General features: G+C 42.2%; 1 protein-coding gene across 1 annotated transcript; it reads left to right on the top strand.

Moving 5' to 3' along the window:
* The first annotated feature begins 439 nt into the window (after positions 1–439).
* LOC139802369 (transmembrane protein 182-like) lies at positions 440–15,989 on the top strand. Its single transcript, XM_071757498.1, has 5 exons — positions 440–702; positions 3,198–3,315; positions 6,848–6,946; positions 9,341–9,478; positions 14,495–15,989. The coding sequence occupies exons 1-5, from the start codon at positions 550–552 to the stop codon at positions 14,722–14,724; spliced, it is 738 nt and encodes a 245-aa protein (XP_071613599.1). The 5' UTR covers positions 440–549; the 3' UTR covers positions 14,725–15,989.
* The last annotated feature ends 744 nt before the right edge of the window (positions 15,990–16,733 follow it).

The raw sequence follows: 16,733 nt of genomic DNA, 5'->3' as shown, positions 1-16,733 counted from the left end.
TTGTTCAGAGGAAGCAGGAGCTGAAGGAGATGTGAACTCCACAAGTGCCACTTGTGCACTGCTCTGGTGAGAATGTGGATAAAGGTGCCTCACAGCTGTGGATGTGGAAACTGCTGAGTCCATGATGTGGGAAAGATCTTTGAGCTCAGAGCTGCTCCAGCCATGCAGAACCTCTCTCACATTAAATGGGCTTTCAGAACCTTTCCAGAGGCCCGGGCAGTTCTGCATGGTAACCACTCCTGACCTGCAGACACTGCCTGGTTGGTGAGGCTCAGGGCTTCTCTGCCCCTTTCTCCTGAAATGAACAGCCATGTGTTTATTTGGAAATCTTCCTGCTCTGTCCCAGCAGTGATTTGTCATCTCCCTTCATGCCACAGCTGCTTGGTTACAACGGGTCATCTGCTTTTCTTAGTCCTCTCCCCACCACCCCGCTGTAACCCACACCAGCCTGGAGAAGATCCCAAAATAGCCCTTCTTTCCTCCCTCTCTTCCAGTCACCCTGCAAACTTCACTGGTTTTCTTCCTTTCTGATTTCTGCCCTGCTGCCCCATGAAGGTTGGCATCGCTGCCCTCGTGGCCGGGATCCTCGCCGGCTCCGGCGTCCTGCTCTTCCTCCTGGCTTTTGGGACTGACTACTGGCTCCTGGCTACCGAGAGCTGTGGTGTGTTCCAGAGTGGGAACAGCACTCTGCAGAGTGGGGAGGTAAGCTCAGACATCTTCCCTTACCTGGGAAGAGCTGATTTAGGTAAATACTTCCCTTGAAAGGCAATGCTAATGCTTTAAATTTGGGCGCTGGCAGTTTTTTCACCTGTGCTGATTGTTTGTGCTCATCAGAAGTGCCCTGCTGAGGTAAAAGCTGGGCTTACTTAAAAATCTGAACCACACCAACTTTTCCAAACAATGCAGAAGTTGGACTGAAGTGAAGCACGTGTAGGAAACATGAATTTAGCACCTCTGTCATCTGGCGGCTGCAAAAATTAGGGAATGAGAGGCAGAAATGTAGGAGCTTTACTTGCTGACAGCATTTGCCTCTAAAGGCAAAAGATATCTCCCGATATTTGGCATTAAAAGATTTCTTTCTGTGTAGTTTCTTCATTTAAAAATAGTTTATATTTTGAAGTGTAGGACTTGGCAATCATTTACATCTGAAGTGATGGGAGTACAGCACAGACAGAAACCAAAAGTGAGCACCAGACAGGGAGCAGACAAGAATCCCTGCCCTTTGAAAGAGAAGAGATATTATATATCTTAAAATTAATATATACTTATAGGATTTTAGTTAGCAGTAAATGTAATTTCTGAAGGACAATTTGATATTTTAGTGCTAAGTGCTGCTCCCACATGTGAAAGCCTCCTTAGCCATGCTTATTGTTGTCTAACTCTTCAATGAAGTAACAGCCAGATCAGTTCCTTCACCCACTCTTCAGAAATGTTTTTGTGCCAATCAATGTGTGCTTTCGATCAGAAAATGACAGGAGGACCCTTGTTGTGTGCAGCCTTTTTTGTTACTTCAAAGTTCAACCCAATTAGGTTTGATTTTTCTCTGCTGTGGTGAGTCACACCGGGTGAGCATCATGATGCCAGCAAGAAGTGTTTCCTTTCCTTCCAGAATCCCAGAATTAAATGTAGGACACCCTTTGCATCAGTCATATTTCCAAATGACTTTTTCTACTGAAAAGAAAAAAAAAATAACCATCAGGATGGGAAAACTGCCTGGCAGGAGACACTTTGCTGTTTGAAGCAGGGTGGCAAAGCCCCGGAAGGGGCAGCCACGGCTGGCAAAGTGCTGCTCAGTTTTTTGTGCACTTGGGAAATGACAGTGTTTGTAGTTTCAGATTTTTGTGAGTTGCTGTCCTTTAAATGGGAGACACTGAACCACATGATGTGAATAAGAATCTTGGTCTTGTCAGAACCTCTCTTGGCCCAGTGCTCCTGTGCCCATCGCCAAGGCAGAGAGACTTCAAAAGCACTGGGTAGAAAGAGAAACTGCTATGACTCTTTCCTCAGAGCTATTTTATTTCTATTTCAGACTCTGTTTCTATTATTTCTATTTCAGTTGTGTGCAACAGGCTGTGTTTTTTTTCTGAAACTGGCAAATCCTGTCCCTTACAGATAAGGATGGGCTGGAGGATCTGCCCAGCAGGGATTAAACATGCAGTAGCAGCACGAAGTCAGCAGCTGCCCAGGTGATGAAGTTTGATGTTACCATTGTCATAGTTGGTATTTTTATCCTGACAGTAGGAGGAGAAGCAGGTCCTGGAAGTTGTCATAACTCTTTGCATAAAAACTTGGAGGCAAGGGAAGTATTTTCTAGCACCTCCCCTCAAGTCCTGTCTCTTTTCTCCAGTTCCCAGGATCCAATCCTGGGTGGAGTTTCTTCATCCTCTACAAAATCTGTCACGTCTCCTTTACCAAAAAGTATGTGATAAAGGCAAAACTGATTTGGGTCTAGTTTTAAGAAGTCTTCTGGTAAATTGTCCCTTCTGCAAAGACCTAAACCTCGTGCTGATAGATCTGCTCTGGGGGTAGAAGTAGACTCATCAAAAAGAGAGGAATTGTCCAAATCCTTATCCTGGTCTACAAGAAGACTGGTGTGGGCAGATTAATTCATCTCTCATTTAAATTTAATATTAATTTCTACTGGGCTCAACAGGAGGAGAAAAAGGAGGAAACCTTTGGGCTGGTGATTGGAAGAGGCTGGTACATGGGGAATGTTGGAGCTGGGCTGGAGCCAGACCTTACGTGGGCCCTGCAGAGAAGCAAGGACATCTGAACAGTTGCATTGGGTCATGCCTAAAATTGTCTACCTGGTATTCAGCCTGCCTCAAGCTGGTTACAACAGCAGTAAAATTTATTTAAGGAACATGTTTAAGAAGCTGAGTCCATGCTCCCCAGCATACCTTAACCAGCTCCAGCAGCCAGTGCTTTAAAGACATCAGAGAGAGGAGAAAGTGGGTTTTTTGTGAAGGTCTGCAAGAGGATTTCTTATCAGGATGTTTTGTGGCTCTGAGATGGCAGAAAGTCAAGGGCAGCATCTGCCTCTGTGTTGCCCAACCCTTCTGAAGCCAACTCAAACAACAGCAGAGAAGAACCCCAACCAAAAAATGAGAGCAACACCTGCCCAAGCCCCAAATCCACACTCCTCATCTTTCAACCACAGCCACCCCCTTATCAACCTGGGCTTCTTTTCTCCGCAGGATGAAGTGCTGGCAGAGGAGAGGAAGGAGATCCTCACTTTCCACCACGAGGGCTTCTTCTGGAGATGCTGGTTCTTTGGTGAGGGGCATCCTGAGAGCATTTGGACCTTCTGGTACAGTGAGTATGATGCCAGGGCACCAGATCCCCAATGGTCCCTCATGGTTTGAGTGGCAAACAGGCACAAGAAGGGCTCACAGGGATGAGGAAGTGGTTGTGTACATTTTTATTTCTTCTTTTTTTTTTTTTCACTCTTTATCAAAAACAAACTTGGCTCCCCATTTCTCTGCTCTTTTTTTTTGACTTGGACTTTGCTCTCAGATGGTTGTTTGTAGAAATGTAGGAACCTCTTAATGCCTTTTGAAACAGACAAAGTCTTATGGAGTGGTGGCCTCCTTGGGTGTTCAGAACCTCTCATGGCTATATCCCTTCAGCATGCAAGACTTAGGGTTTTTTTTTAAGTTCTTGCCCATTTTGCATCACTAAAATTACATTTAATAAGTCTTCTGGTAAATACTCCATGACTCGAATTTACAATACTGTCCCTTCTGCAATTCCTAAAACTTGTGCTGACAGATCTGGTTCTCTATGTGAACAAAGAGATGGAGGCAAAATATTTTTTTTGTTCTGAAAGAACGAAAAAAAAAATTGAAGTAGAAGGTGAAACCTGTTCGGAGAGACCAACTGGTGCCACCTGGTGTAAGCTCTTGGTCCCACCAGAAAGAGCAAAGGAGTGAGACCACCCCCTGACACCCTGAGCCAGCAATGGTGTTAGTGCCTGGTGGGTAATTAGAGAACAGCTTTCCCCTGGGGTGCCCCAAGCCTGGAGGCATATCAGAGATTTTAAAAAAGGAGATTTTAATAAGTTCTGCAAAGGTTTTGAACACTGCAGAAGCCTTGACCCTGGGCTCAGGTTGGCTTTGGTCTGCTGGAAGCTGCTCACGTGGCAGCTGATGGTGTTGGAGGGGTTTGGCTGGAACTGTGCAGGTTCCCACAAGAAATTGACTTTGCTGTGATTAAAATTTCAGATGACTTTGCTGTCCCCCAGTCCCTTCACTGTGTTTCCTGTAAAATCTTGCAGGAGCAGTTCCTGCCACTGTTCAACTGAGCAATGTTGAGATTTTTTTTTTTTTTTTTTTTTTTTTCAGGGAAATGTTTTGATTAAAAAAAAAAAAAAAAGAACACATTTGAGAAAGGGGGTTTGCTGTCCAGTTACATTATATGGGAATAAATTCTATAATATAATGTTACCTGAAGTAAAACGACTTTCTAATAACTGGCAAATTTGTATTACTTTAATAATTTAGGTATTTATTATAATAGGATTGATCATGGCAAATTAATTTGCTGCTCTCGTGGATGTAATAATTAATTCAATAGGTATTCCATAGTCAATTTAGCATGAACTAATGTCCACCTATTATAAAGTGTTCCTTTGAGCTGGGGAACATATTTAAATAAGTGGCCAACCATTAATTAATTCATTTAACATTCATTCTATTACTGTTAATCATGATAAGCCTCAGTGGTATTAATATTGATGGGGCACTTCCAGCCTAATTGTGTTTTGCCTCCTCACAAACTGCAGTTCTTGTTCTGGTTCCCAAATTCCTCTGCCCCTTCCAAGGCTGTTTCTGGAGGAAAAGAGCAATGGGAATATTGTGAATATTTACATTGGTTTGAGTTGCTCCCTCAGTCGTGATTGATGCCCATGTCAGGCTCAGGTTGTGGAGACCGCAGGGTGTGCAGGTAGCAGCCTCAGACTCTGTGATGTCTCCCCTCTCTCTCATCAGTCTTTTTTTTTTATTATTTTATTAGTTTATTTTTTCTTCTTTTCCTCCTTTTTTCCCCTCCTTTCCCCCTTTTCCCCTTCCTTTTTTCCTTTTTCTTTTTCTTTTTTTTTTCTTTTTCTTTTTTTTTTTCTTTTCCTTTTCCTTTTTCTCTTCCTTTTCCTTTTTCTTCTTCTTTGTCTTTGTCTTTCTTTTTCTTCTTTTTCTCTTTCTTTTCCTTTTCCCTTTTTCTTTTCCTTTTTCTTTCCTTTTTCTTTTTCACTTTCTTTTTCTTTTCTTTTTCCTTTTCTTTTTCTTTTTCTTTTTCTTTTTCTTTTTCTTTTTCTTTTTCTTTTTCTTTTTCTTTTTCTTTTTCTTTTTCTTTTTCTTTTTCTTTTTCTTTTTCTTTTTCTTTTTCTTTCTTTTTCTTTTTCTTTCTTTCTTTTTCTTTCTTTTTCTTTTTCTTTTTCTTTTTCTTTTTCTTTTCCTTTTCTTTTTTCTCTTTCTTTTTCTTTTCTTTTTCTTTTTTTTTCTTTTCCTTTTCCTTTTCCTTTTCCTTTTCCTTTTCCTTTTCCTTTTCCTTTTCCTTTTCCTTTTCCTTTTCCTTTTCCTTTTTCTTTGTCTTTCTTTTTCTTCTTTTTCTCTTTCTTTTCCTTTTCCCTTTTTCTTTTCCTTTTTCTTTCCTTTTTCTTTTTCTCTTTCTTTTTCTTTTTCTTTTTCTTTTTCTTTTTCTTTTTCTTTTTCTTTTTCTTTTTCTTTTTCTTTTTCTTTTTCTTTTTCTTTTTCTTTTTCTTTTTCTTTTTCTTTTTCTTTTCCTTTTCCTTTTCCTTTTCCTTTTTCTTCTTCTTCTCCTTTTTCTTTTTCTTTTTCTTTTTCTTTTTCTTTTTCTTTTTCTTTTTCTTTTTCTTTTTCTTTTTCTTTTTCTTTTTCTTTTTCTTTTTCTTTTTCTTTTTCTTTTTCTTTTTCTTTTTCTTTTTCTTTTTCCTTTTTTTCTTTTTCTTTGTCTTTCTTTTCTTTTTTCTCTTTCTTTTTCTTTTCTTTTTCTTTTTCTTTTTTTTTCTTTTTTCTTTTTTCTTTTTCTTTTCTTTTTTCTTTTTCTTTTTCTTTTTCTTTTTCTTTTTCTTTTTCTTTTCCTTTTCCTTTTTCTTTTTTCTCTTTCTTTTTCTTTTCTTTTTCTTTTTCTTTTTCTTTTTTCTTTTTCTTTTTCTTTTTCTTTTTCTTTTTCTTTTTCTTTTTCTTTTTCTTTTTCTTTTTCTTTTTCTTTTCCTTTTCCTTTTTCTTCTTCTTCTCCTTTTTCTTTTTCTTTTTCTTTTTCTTTTTCTTTTTCTTTTTCTTTTTCTTTTTCTTTTTCTTTTTCTTTTTCTTTTTCTTTTTCTTTTTCTTTTTCTTTTTCTTTTTCTTTTTCTTTTTCCTTTTTTTCTTTTTCTTTGTCTTTCTTTTCTTTTTTCTCTTTCTTTTTCTTTTCTTTTTCTTTTTCTTTTTTTTTCTTTTTTCTTTTTTCTTTTTCTTTTCTTTTTTCTTTTTCTTTTTCTTTTTCTTTTTCTTTTTCTTTTTCTTTTTCTTTTTCTTTTTCTTTTTCTTTTTCTTTTTCTTTTTCTTTTTCTTTTTCTTTCTTTTTCTCTTTCTTTTCCTTTTCCCTTTTTCTTTTCCTTTTTCTTTCCTTTTCTTTTTTCTTCTTCCTTTTCCTTTTCTTTTTTAAAATTGTCTTAATTATTTTATTTTAATTTCATTTTCCTTCTAAACAGGATTCACTATCCGTCTTCACTTCCCACCCCTCTACCCTGAGTGTTTTGCATGGATTTTCCAGATACTGTGATTTTGCAGGAAATGAAGGCAAATACATTTTTTGTTTATTTGTTTTGTTTTCTGTTGTTCTTTTCCAGCCAGCCAAGCACACCCCAAGTTCTGCATGCATGGTTACCTCTTCCCACTGCCCATTGCTCTTGGACCTTTCCCCCACCCTTCCTATGACACCACAGCAGGTGGGTTTCCCTCCTCCTCTCCCAGAGGTTTACCCTGGGTGTGTGTCAGTGCTGTCCTGGGAACCAAGATTTTTGGGGAAGCTCCTTCACAAAGTGGTTTTGCTCAGTTAATTATCCCAAGCTCTGAGGACACCGAGATGTTCTCCCACATCTTCTGTCCCCAGAGCCAGCCCTGCACCCTCCTGCTGGGTGCTCCTAAAAGTAAAGGAGGATGTTAAATCCATCCTCTCCTTTCTCCCACCTCCTTGCTTCCTAGGAGGAGGTGGAGGCAAAGGGTTTCTGCTCCAGAGCCAAATTCAGACCCTGTGGGCAAGAAACCCAAAGCATTTCTCCTGGGCTGCAGCCTGGTGGTGGTGGTTGGTGCTCATTTGTTTCTAGGTTCTGGCTTCCTGGGGTTGATTTGGTGCAAGGTTAAAATAGACAAGCACTGGAAAAAAACAAAAATCAGTGAAAGGACCAAATTTTGAGAAGATCCAGGTAAGTGTCTGGCTTGTTTTTAATGCACTGAACCCTACACAGTTGGAGAGATCTCTTTTCAACAGGTTCCTTTTTATTTATTTATTTTTTATCTACGTTTCTCTACGTTTTCAGAGTTCTGTAATGAATCAGCTGCTGTTGGGAATTTTAATTTGCCAAATTGGTGGCAGCAGCACGAATTAATTCAATGATCTTTTTCTGAAATGAATTGATTTCTTTAAATAGTCTGCATCACTCCATGTTGCCTCCGGGGAGCTGGGGCAGGAATACTGCACAAACAAACATCTTGACCTTTTCCTTAGCCTTTAGCAGTACCTTTTTAGTTCTTTCTTTCTTTACTTTTTTTTTTTTTTTTTTTAATGAGGAACTAATAGGAAAAAAAAAAACCCAAACCCAACAACCAACCACATTTGTCAGTAGAAAGAGGGAGGACAAGGCCATTTCTTTTGCTGTGCAGGATTCCTACCTTGGGGAAGATGCTGTGGTGGGAAATGGATACAAGGGACCAGTCAAGGGTAGAAGGAGGAACCCATTGTGGCTTTTTTGTTTTTGTTTTTTTTTTTTTTTTTTCTGCTTAGGAGAGGCAGGAACCCTGTCTAGTTTCTGAGTGAGCTCACTAAACACACTATTTTTTTTTCCCATGCTAAATAAAGGGCTCTGGAGGCATCTGTCCCTGCCTGTCAGCCCTGGCTATGAAACCTTCTCCAGCTGCTCAGCAATGTGTGATGGGACAGGGGGTGCTGGGGACAGGCTCCTGGCACCCATCCTGCTGTGATCCCCAGGGAGCTGAGGATGTCTCAGCACCCACAGTTAGGGCACCCACCCCTCTGCAAAACCTTCAGAGCTCTGCCTTGAGCAGAAGCTTCTGCCATGAAAGTTCATTTTCCTCCCAACTGGTCCATCCTCATATGCAAATGGGGACAAACCAGGAGGCAGCCCAAGAAGGGGGGATCCTCCAGCTATTACCTGCTCCTGAGATAATTCTGCCTTATCTGCAGCCTCAGAGGTTCCCTGGGAGGAATGGGTGCTGGGAGGTTAAACATGAAAATGAATTCTGGGGTTTTGGAGAGTTCAGGATACTTATCTCTCCCTGAGTGGCTCTCCTGACAAAATGGTTTCAAATGAGTAAAATGCATCTTCTCTGGAGCATTTTCACTTAAAGTGTGAATCATTTCACTGTTACCCACTGGCTCGGGCTCAGCTCAGGTCTTTCTAACCAGTGGACAGGCAGCAGGAGATGGGGTGGGCTGAGGGGACCAGGGGAATTATGAACAGGGAAGTATCAGGGGCTTTGGCTGATGACCACCACCTGTGGCCAAGGTTTATGGCATTGACTTGGCTACTAAGAGATTTAAATTAGCAAGCCAAGTCCAGCCTGTAGGATGTATTGGACACAACCTTGCTGAACTCTGGCTGCTGTGGATGCCTGAAGTCCCAGCAAACCTCCCCAAACCTGGTGGATGGAGAGGCCATTAGTGGGGGGAATCGTGAGCTTCTCATTTCTCTTCAATCCCACCAATAAAAACTGCCTTTATTCAAAACCAGAAATCCGGCACCTTCTGCAAGTGTTAATTAAAATGGAACAAAGATGTGGCCTGAGTTCATCTCTCTCCAAATTTCCCCATTTTTTTTCCTTTCTTGCCAAGCCCTTCCAGCCCCCACTGGCACATCTGAGCACGGTGCCCTCTGATCTCTGTGCTTCCCTGGCAAACCCTCCCAGCCCCTTATACTCATCCCAGTCCCACCATTTAGGGCATTGACATCCATCCTCAACTTGCTGCTCTTCAGTCTCAAAGCCCCATCCATCTCAAGCATCCTCACAGGCTGTTGCAGGAGTGAAGTGTGGACTTCTGAAAACCACTTTTCCTCCCCTGATTTTAATTTTTTTTTTTCTTTTTTTTTTTTCTTCTTTTGCAGTGTACAGAGGCTTCTGGACAGCATTCATCATGCTGGCTGTGGCAGCTGGGCTGGTAGGAGGTCTTCTTCTGGTCTGTGGTGTGCCCTTCGTCAACCCCCGCGTCTACAAAGTGGGAGGGGGATTCCTCCTCGCCTCAGGTGAGCTGCTCAGGGATGTGATGGGGACACACGTCTAACCTAAACCTCCTCTCTTTCAGTTTAAAACCATTACCCCTTGTCCTCTCACTGCCCTTTCTGGTGAGAAGCCCCACTCCAGCTTTCCTGTAGCCCCCTTCAGCTATGGGAAGGGTTTCCTCGGAGCTTTCTCTTCTCCAGGCTGAGGAGATCTCCAGGATTTCCCTCCTCCCTCACTGGAAATAAAGCTCTGGGCTCAGTCAAGCTTTAGCAAGGCATTTCTTAGGCCTAGGGAGGCTGGGATTTGGGAAAAAGATTTTTTTTACTCCCCTGTGCAACACAGAGGAGCAGAGCCTTTGATTTCAGCAAGGTTCAGAGAATTATTCTGGTTGGGAAAAGCCTCCACCAGGTACCAGTGATTGATTCTACTGAGCAGTGTTGGCCACTTGGGGTGGGTCTGTGTGTTCAGCTCACCCCTTCTACTGAGATTGGGGCTGAAGATGTGGATCCTCCCAGTCGTGCCACACTGGCTGCCTCCCTCCTTAACCTCTTCAAAGCACCCAACTTGCAGCCCACATGGAGAAACTGGGACCAGTCACCTGCTGACACGGGGCAGATAAATCAAATACCCTGAAAAAGATGTTGAGCGGTATCAAATCACTGTAGTCCCTTCCCCCTCCCCCCAAGTCCCTTGTTTTTGCACTTCATTTGCCTACGCCTTGATGAAGAGGCTGGGGCACAGAATGTGACACTTCTGATCACACATCACATAAACCTCTTGGCATCAGACAAAGATGCTGCTGTTGAAACTGAAGTTTGTATTAATGCAGCTTCAATCTGAGCAGCAATCATTTTATTAACTGTCATCAGGAGGAACGAGTTCAGCTGGAAGAGGCTTCCTCTTAGATTTTCCATCTAAATGGGGAATTCGAGGCTATTACAGCATTTCCAGCAAAGTTTGCTGAGATTTTCAGCTGATTTATTTATTATTATTTGTTGTTTTGATCTGGGATCCCTGAACTCAGCCCTCTGGCTCCTGCTTGGCACTGGCTTCCTGATGGGTTCAGGATGGATCCCTTCCTGGTTATTTGCTCACTTTCCTTTCTAAAAATATTTGGCAGGATTGCTCTAAGCAGTAGGAACAATAGATTGAACACAGCCTCAGCTCCCTCACCACCTTTTTTCCTTCAGATAGCAGGGTTGGGAGAGATGAGGTGGGACAAAGAGCATCTCATCTTCTCATCATGGCCTGTGGGGCAGTTTTAATTAACCTCCTTGGCAGAAACCATCCCTCCTGGAGGACGTGTGAAAGAGTTGGCAATTTGTAGAACAGGAATGTGGGCTGGCAGTGGGATAGTGAGGTGGGGCACCACGGCTGGAAGAGACCCTGGCTTCTCAGGGCATCCTCTAATGCAACTTTATCCCATCCAGAACCTCCCTGCAGCCCACACCGAGGTCATGGAAGCCCATGTAGGAAATAGTTGCAAAATGATGCAAAATATTTGTCACTGAGGGGCCCTACTGGGGCAAATCTGGTTGATGCCATCACCGTGAGGAGATGCTGTGCCTGGTCAGTGGGGGAATTCACTGCCTTAGGGTGAAGATTGTTATCACTCAATTAGATTCCTCAGGGTTTCTTCCTCACCATAACTGCCTTTTATTTACTGTATTTTTATCTGCCCACCTGCCACCTGTCCCAACACACGGAGTGCTCAGTGGGTGGTGGTTTGGAGAACCCTTCCAAAGGACCAGAGCCACCTCCCTCCTGCTGGGTCACTTGGGAAATAGAGCCAGAGCCCATCCCACATGTGCCTGCACATCTCCAAGCCATCCCAAACCATTACCCCCACCAGCCTCCTCCCCAGAGCATCCCCAATCATGGGAATGGTCTGGTTTGATGGGGTCTTCACCCAACCCCAAAACACATCCTGTGTCTCTGCTGCTGATGCCAGGCTCATTTCTTAGATAGAAAATTAGATTTTTTTTTTTTTTTTTCATTATTTCATTTTGCTGCCCAAGGCAGGAAGAAACCTCTCTCTGTACATAAAAAGTTATTACTGGTGGGAGGCAGAAGATCTCTTTCTTCTGCAGCTGAGACTAAAAGTCCCAAAAAAGGAGGTGGTAAAGTGAGACTTATTCACAAGATGAAAAATCCAAAAGGAAATAACATTTTAAAAGAAAAATGCCAGATGCTTAGATGGGCAATGGGGGAGTGAAACTTCCTGATAATTCTCATTATGAAGAGTTTGCTAATGTCTGAAGGTGTGACAGCTTTTCAGCACTTCCATGACCACCCGTGAGTGTTCCAAGTGAGCATTTTTCTGCTGCCCTTTCTGTGCCTCTCCCCTCCTCCTTTTGATTTTCTCTTTCTCACCAAGGAGCTGGTGCAAATCCCAGGGTCTCCTCACCACTCACCTCTAATTATTCCAGGGAAGAAGGCTGCTTACCTTACATTTTCTTGTCATTTTCCCTGAGTGTGAAAACGTTCTTAATTTAGATGCCATGGCAGTGCCATCACCTCCAGTACCTGTTTAATAATAAATCCTTCCAGGAGAGACCTGGCAGGGCCAGGGGAGGGATGGCGTCCCCATCCTCAGCTCCAGGTCAGCTTAGGGATGCTGTCACTTGCTCACAGGGTTTCTCTGCACCCTCCTCAGTAGGATCTGGTAGCTTTTAATCTGATTTCTTCAACAAACAAGCCTTAGGCAGTCTAAATTGTCCTGGGATGATCCAACACAAGGCCCTTGGTTGGCTAAAGAAAACCAGGAGGATTTAAAGAAAAGTAAGACCATACCTGTGTCCTCTCCTGCTGGTTTCTTTTATTTGTTTCTCTTTCAGTAGGTATCATAAGTTAATGAAATAGAAATTGATCTTTAAAAGAGCGCTTTTCAAGGTTCAGTTGCTATCTAATTAATTTAATTTTAAATTACATCAGTAATAACCACTTAATTGCCTCCTTATCAATATATTGTATTTTGTAAAGAGCATGTGACTATTTAACCACCCCAGCCTTGTCTTAGAGGAGAATAATTCGTATTTGAAGCACACGACCAGCATATAAAGTCTAAAATATTTATTTGTGCATTTGATTTCAAGTGGTATCAAATTCTGAATGCACATGCAAATGTTACACCAGCTGCTGTTTAACTCCTCGCCTGCCTCTCCAGCACTCACAGGGACTTCTCCATGGAAGGGCTGGAAAGAAGAGGATGTGGTGACCTCTGCTCAGATTACTCCAGTTTTTGGTTATTAAGTTGCTATTTGGGGCATGGGAGGCAGTTTAGTAGATTTGGCAGCATAGGACAGGTTCTAACACATGGTGGGGACCTTGAACCCCTTCTTCCTTCACATCAGTCTCATTTTTGGTACAATTTGTGAAGTGGAGGCTTCTCACAGCAGATGTGTTTATATCCAATAAGGGCAGAAACACAGATGAACACTGATTTATCTTCTCCATCCAAGGTTTTAGGTCCCACCAAGGCTAAGGAGATCCCTCAGGGTCAAGCTCTACCTGAAACCTTTTAGCAAGGGAGTTGGAGTGTGCAGTCTGTGAGCTGCCAGGAGGAATAATTGAATATATCACAAGCTACCTTTGATCTAAAAATTGCAAGGGGAGAAATGAAATCCACCAGAAGCCACAAGGCATCTGCAGAACTGTGTGGTGGTTTGTCAGCTCCATTCCTTTTGAACCTTTTTGCTCCTCTAAAAATATTATCAACTCTGCTGCATTCTGATCTGTGTTCATGTGTCTCCATGTTATATGGCAGCATTTAAAACCAGCAAGGTCCTAGCTGGGAATTAGCCAGCTCAGCTCTTACTGAAGTGCTTTCAGATCTGTCATCACAGCATCATGATCTACTTTGGGAATGTTAAGGGTTGGAAGGCACCTCTAGAGATCATCTCTAGGGATGATCTCATCTAATAGATCACTGTATTTTAATTTATGCTGACTTTAAAGCCCACTCTCCATATTCTGTGACACAGTAAATAATATTGAGGCCACTTAGTTTTTGTCACCTGCTTCATGCAGGGGAGCTGGACCTGAGCCTCCCACCACCCAGCACTTTGGATTCTCTGGGAGGAGCAGACCCACGTTGAGCAAGATGCTGATGTTGAGCTCATTGCTCAGATCCAGTGTGGCCTCAGCCCTCCTCCTGGGGAGGGCAAAGGGGGCCACACTTGCCAGTGAGAAGACTTTCTAGCCTCTTGCTATAAGCAGTAATTTATAAGTAATTTTTTAATAAGTAATTTATAAGTAATTTAAAAAAAAAATTCTATTACTTAGTATCTCATGACTGCATGCCTTTTCTGCTCTATTATGTGTTATTTCTCTGCCAAATAGCATCATCTATCCTCCTCCTTGGGTGCTTTAAGCCTTGGTTGCAAAGCTTCTGGTAAGGAAGGGGACCCACAAGACATGGGGGGGATCCACATGAGCTGCAGCAGCTGCTCAAGGCTGGGTGGGCTCTACCTGCCCTGGTGCTGGGGGACAGGTTGGGTGCTGGGTAACACTTGCCACCAGCAGGAATGACCCCTGTAGCTTTGCAGCTCTCGTGGGAATAGGATCTGACACTACTTGGAAAGGTGGATCAAAAGAAAGGGGAAAGTCAGTTTCGGTCTCAGCTTCTCACTCAACTCCCAGATATCTGTTTGATTTTTAACATCTGCAGATATTAAAAGTAAAAAAGGAAAAGCACTCCACCTTTAGCTCCCTGCTGTGAACACCAGCAGTGTTGGTGATGGTTTCTCCATGTCTGTACCCAGCTGTAATGAGCCCTTGGTGGCCAAGACACAAGTTGTCCATGTTCCTGCAGCTGAGCAGGAGATGGTGGCAGCCACGTGGGTGTCTCCCACACCGAGTGGGCTTGGTTTTCATGGCAACCCACAGAGCAAGGTCATGGATAATAATTCTGCAACTCTGAGCTGTCATGCAAAGGACCTGCAAGAAGAAATGGAAAAGTGCTGCCACCTTTCCTCTCTTCTATTTCTGTGTTCCACCTGCTGGTTGGAAGAATAACTCCTCTTTGTCCCTTTTTCCAGGAAGCTTATTTCTCCTGCTGGTGTTTCTCTTCGTGATGTGGAAGGAGTTTGCTGCTGATTTTCAGAAGTACATCCTTCTGGAGAGGAGTGAGAAGTGCCTGGAGGATGTGCCTGTCCATGTGTACTACGGGTGGTCCTTCATGTTCGCTGCAGCAGGGGTGCCTCTGGTTTTACTTTCTGGACTCCTCTTCTACCTGGCTGGCAGAGACATTATGAAGTCCATGGAATGAGACAAATTCAGAGAAGGCCTTCAAGAAAATTGGTGATGCTTCTTGTAATGAAGTTTTGAGGACCTTGAGTGTTCTTGTAGCTATAATTGGCAGCGTAGGTGCATGATTCCCCTGGCCCATAGCTGGAGGCAGGGATGGAGCACTGAGCATCCGACCTCTGTCAGTCCCAAACCAGCCCTGGCTGAAGGTCCAGCTTCGGCATTTTTGGAGACATTGAGATGTATCTATGGGTTTTGCATCAGTTTTCTCTGCAGCCCAAGGAAGAGCCTTTGATTCAGCAGAGCTGGACTTTTACGGCGTTCCCAGCATCCTTGCTTCTTGTAAAAGGAAATCAAATCTGGCTGCCATGGTGGAGGCATTTTAATGTCTATTTCTGAAAAGCTATTAAGAAAGATTTTTCTTTTTTGTTTTCTTTTTGTTTTAGCTGGCTCTAATTGACATCAAAGGGCATCCATTTTAACAGGATGTCGGGAAACATGAGAGACCTTTTTTTTTTTTCCCTTAAAAGCCCCAATTCTGAAGATACAAATGCACCTGGACCTAACCTTCCTTTCCTCAAGCCAATAAACCAATTTCTGTGGCATGAAACCTAACAGGAATTAATTAGTATTTCTTTGCAGCACTTAATATTTTCCCTGCACGTGGGGATTCACAACCCCAAAACTGGAAGATGGCCAGAGGTGGGGGAAAGGGAGTGGGCACAATAGCACTGCCAACATTTATTTTGCTTCTTAGGGTAGACCATGAGACCTAAGGATGTAACACCAAAGCCAGCTCCAAAAAGACAAATTAAATACCATTTAGATGCCTTCCAATTGCTCTGGTGTATGTTGTCTGACAAAGTACATCAGTCCCACCAGGAGTAATGCATGCTAATTTTATACCAAATCATTGAGGTACTGCAGGTGAAGTGATTCATCCCATGTACACAGAGGTTTGTAAAGACTCTTGAGAAATGACAAAGATTCTATCTTGTCATGTTGGTTTTTTTTGGGGGGGGGAGAGGGGGGTTTGGATCTCAATGCTTTGAAGTATTTTGTTGGGCCCTTGCTTGCTGAGCTCATTAGCATAACTTTTAAATCAAGCTTCCTGAAAATGCACACTGTTCCCACGAATGTCATCATTTGAGTTAAACCTATATCTCCCAAGCTTTATGTCATGCTATTGACTCAGTGTGGTTAATTAATAATGTAATGTAAATCTCTTCTCCAAAGCAGTGAAGCTTGTTGGCAGTATAAAAATGTTTGCTAATGCTCTTCCTAAAATATTACTCAACTCTGGCATTTCTTTCCTTTTGGAGCAGGTTCTAATTATTCTTTTACAAGATTCATGGCATACAGAGAGTGAGAAATTGTAATTCCCACATGTAAAGATTAGTTCTTGCATATGACTAACAGGCTGGGTCTACACTTCTTAAGCAAAATTCACACAGTTTGCCCTTAAGAGAAATTTTGTTTGAATAGAATTGGTATATGCAGGTAAAAATAACATTATTTTTTTTTGTTTGGTTGGTTTTTTTCTTTTTTTTTTTTCACAGTGAATAGATGTCTCAAGACATTTACAAATATACAGATATTTCAGTGTTTTATTTGGCCATTCTGAACTCTTTTTTTTTTTTTTCACAGTATCTCCTTGGGTTATGCCTTGTGCCCCTCCAGTTCTTCGAGTGATAATTTCTCACTATAAATTCCCTTTGAATAATTTTTGTCACTTAATTATCTATTCAGTGTAGAGATGAACACTTATGGTCACAAAGAATAAAAGTATATAATCCAGGAGCAGAAGAGGTCAAGATTTACAGTCACTTGCCTTTCAGTGATCCCATAAAACAATCCAAGCATGCAGGAATGATGATCCCATAAGAGACACCGGGGCAGAAGGATGAGAATGCGGCACAAAATCCATCAGACTTATTGATATCAGTGAAGCTGAGGATCCCTGAAGTTGTGAATATAGAAGTGAGTTTTATATTATAGAATGAAATATTTATTAACTTTCTCCATCTGTTC

The sequence above is a fragment of the Heliangelus exortis genome, chromosome 14 (genome assembly GCF_036169615.1).
Source record: "Heliangelus exortis chromosome 14, bHelExo1.hap1, whole genome shotgun sequence".
NCBI classification, from domain to species: Eukaryota; Metazoa; Chordata; class Aves; order Apodiformes; family Trochilidae; genus Heliangelus; species Heliangelus exortis.
The sequence above is the reverse complement of the archived record's forward strand: the minus strand, read 5'-3'. Positions and strand labels throughout refer to the sequence as shown.

Excerpts from the sequence above, each read along its gene's own strand:
- LOC139802369 (XM_071757498.1), top strand. The coding sequence starts at position 550 with ATGAAGGTTGGCATCGCTGCCCTCGTGGCCGGGATCCTCGCCGGCTCC. Across the intron at positions 703-3,197 it reads GCACTCTGCAGAGTGGGGAG|GATGAAGTGCTGGCAGAGGA; the intron begins GTAAGCTCAGAC and ends TTTTCTCCGCAG. Across the intron at positions 3,316-6,847 it reads CATTTGGACCTTCTGGTACA|CCAGCCAAGCACACCCCAAG; the intron begins GTGAGTATGATG and ends GTTCTTTTCCAG.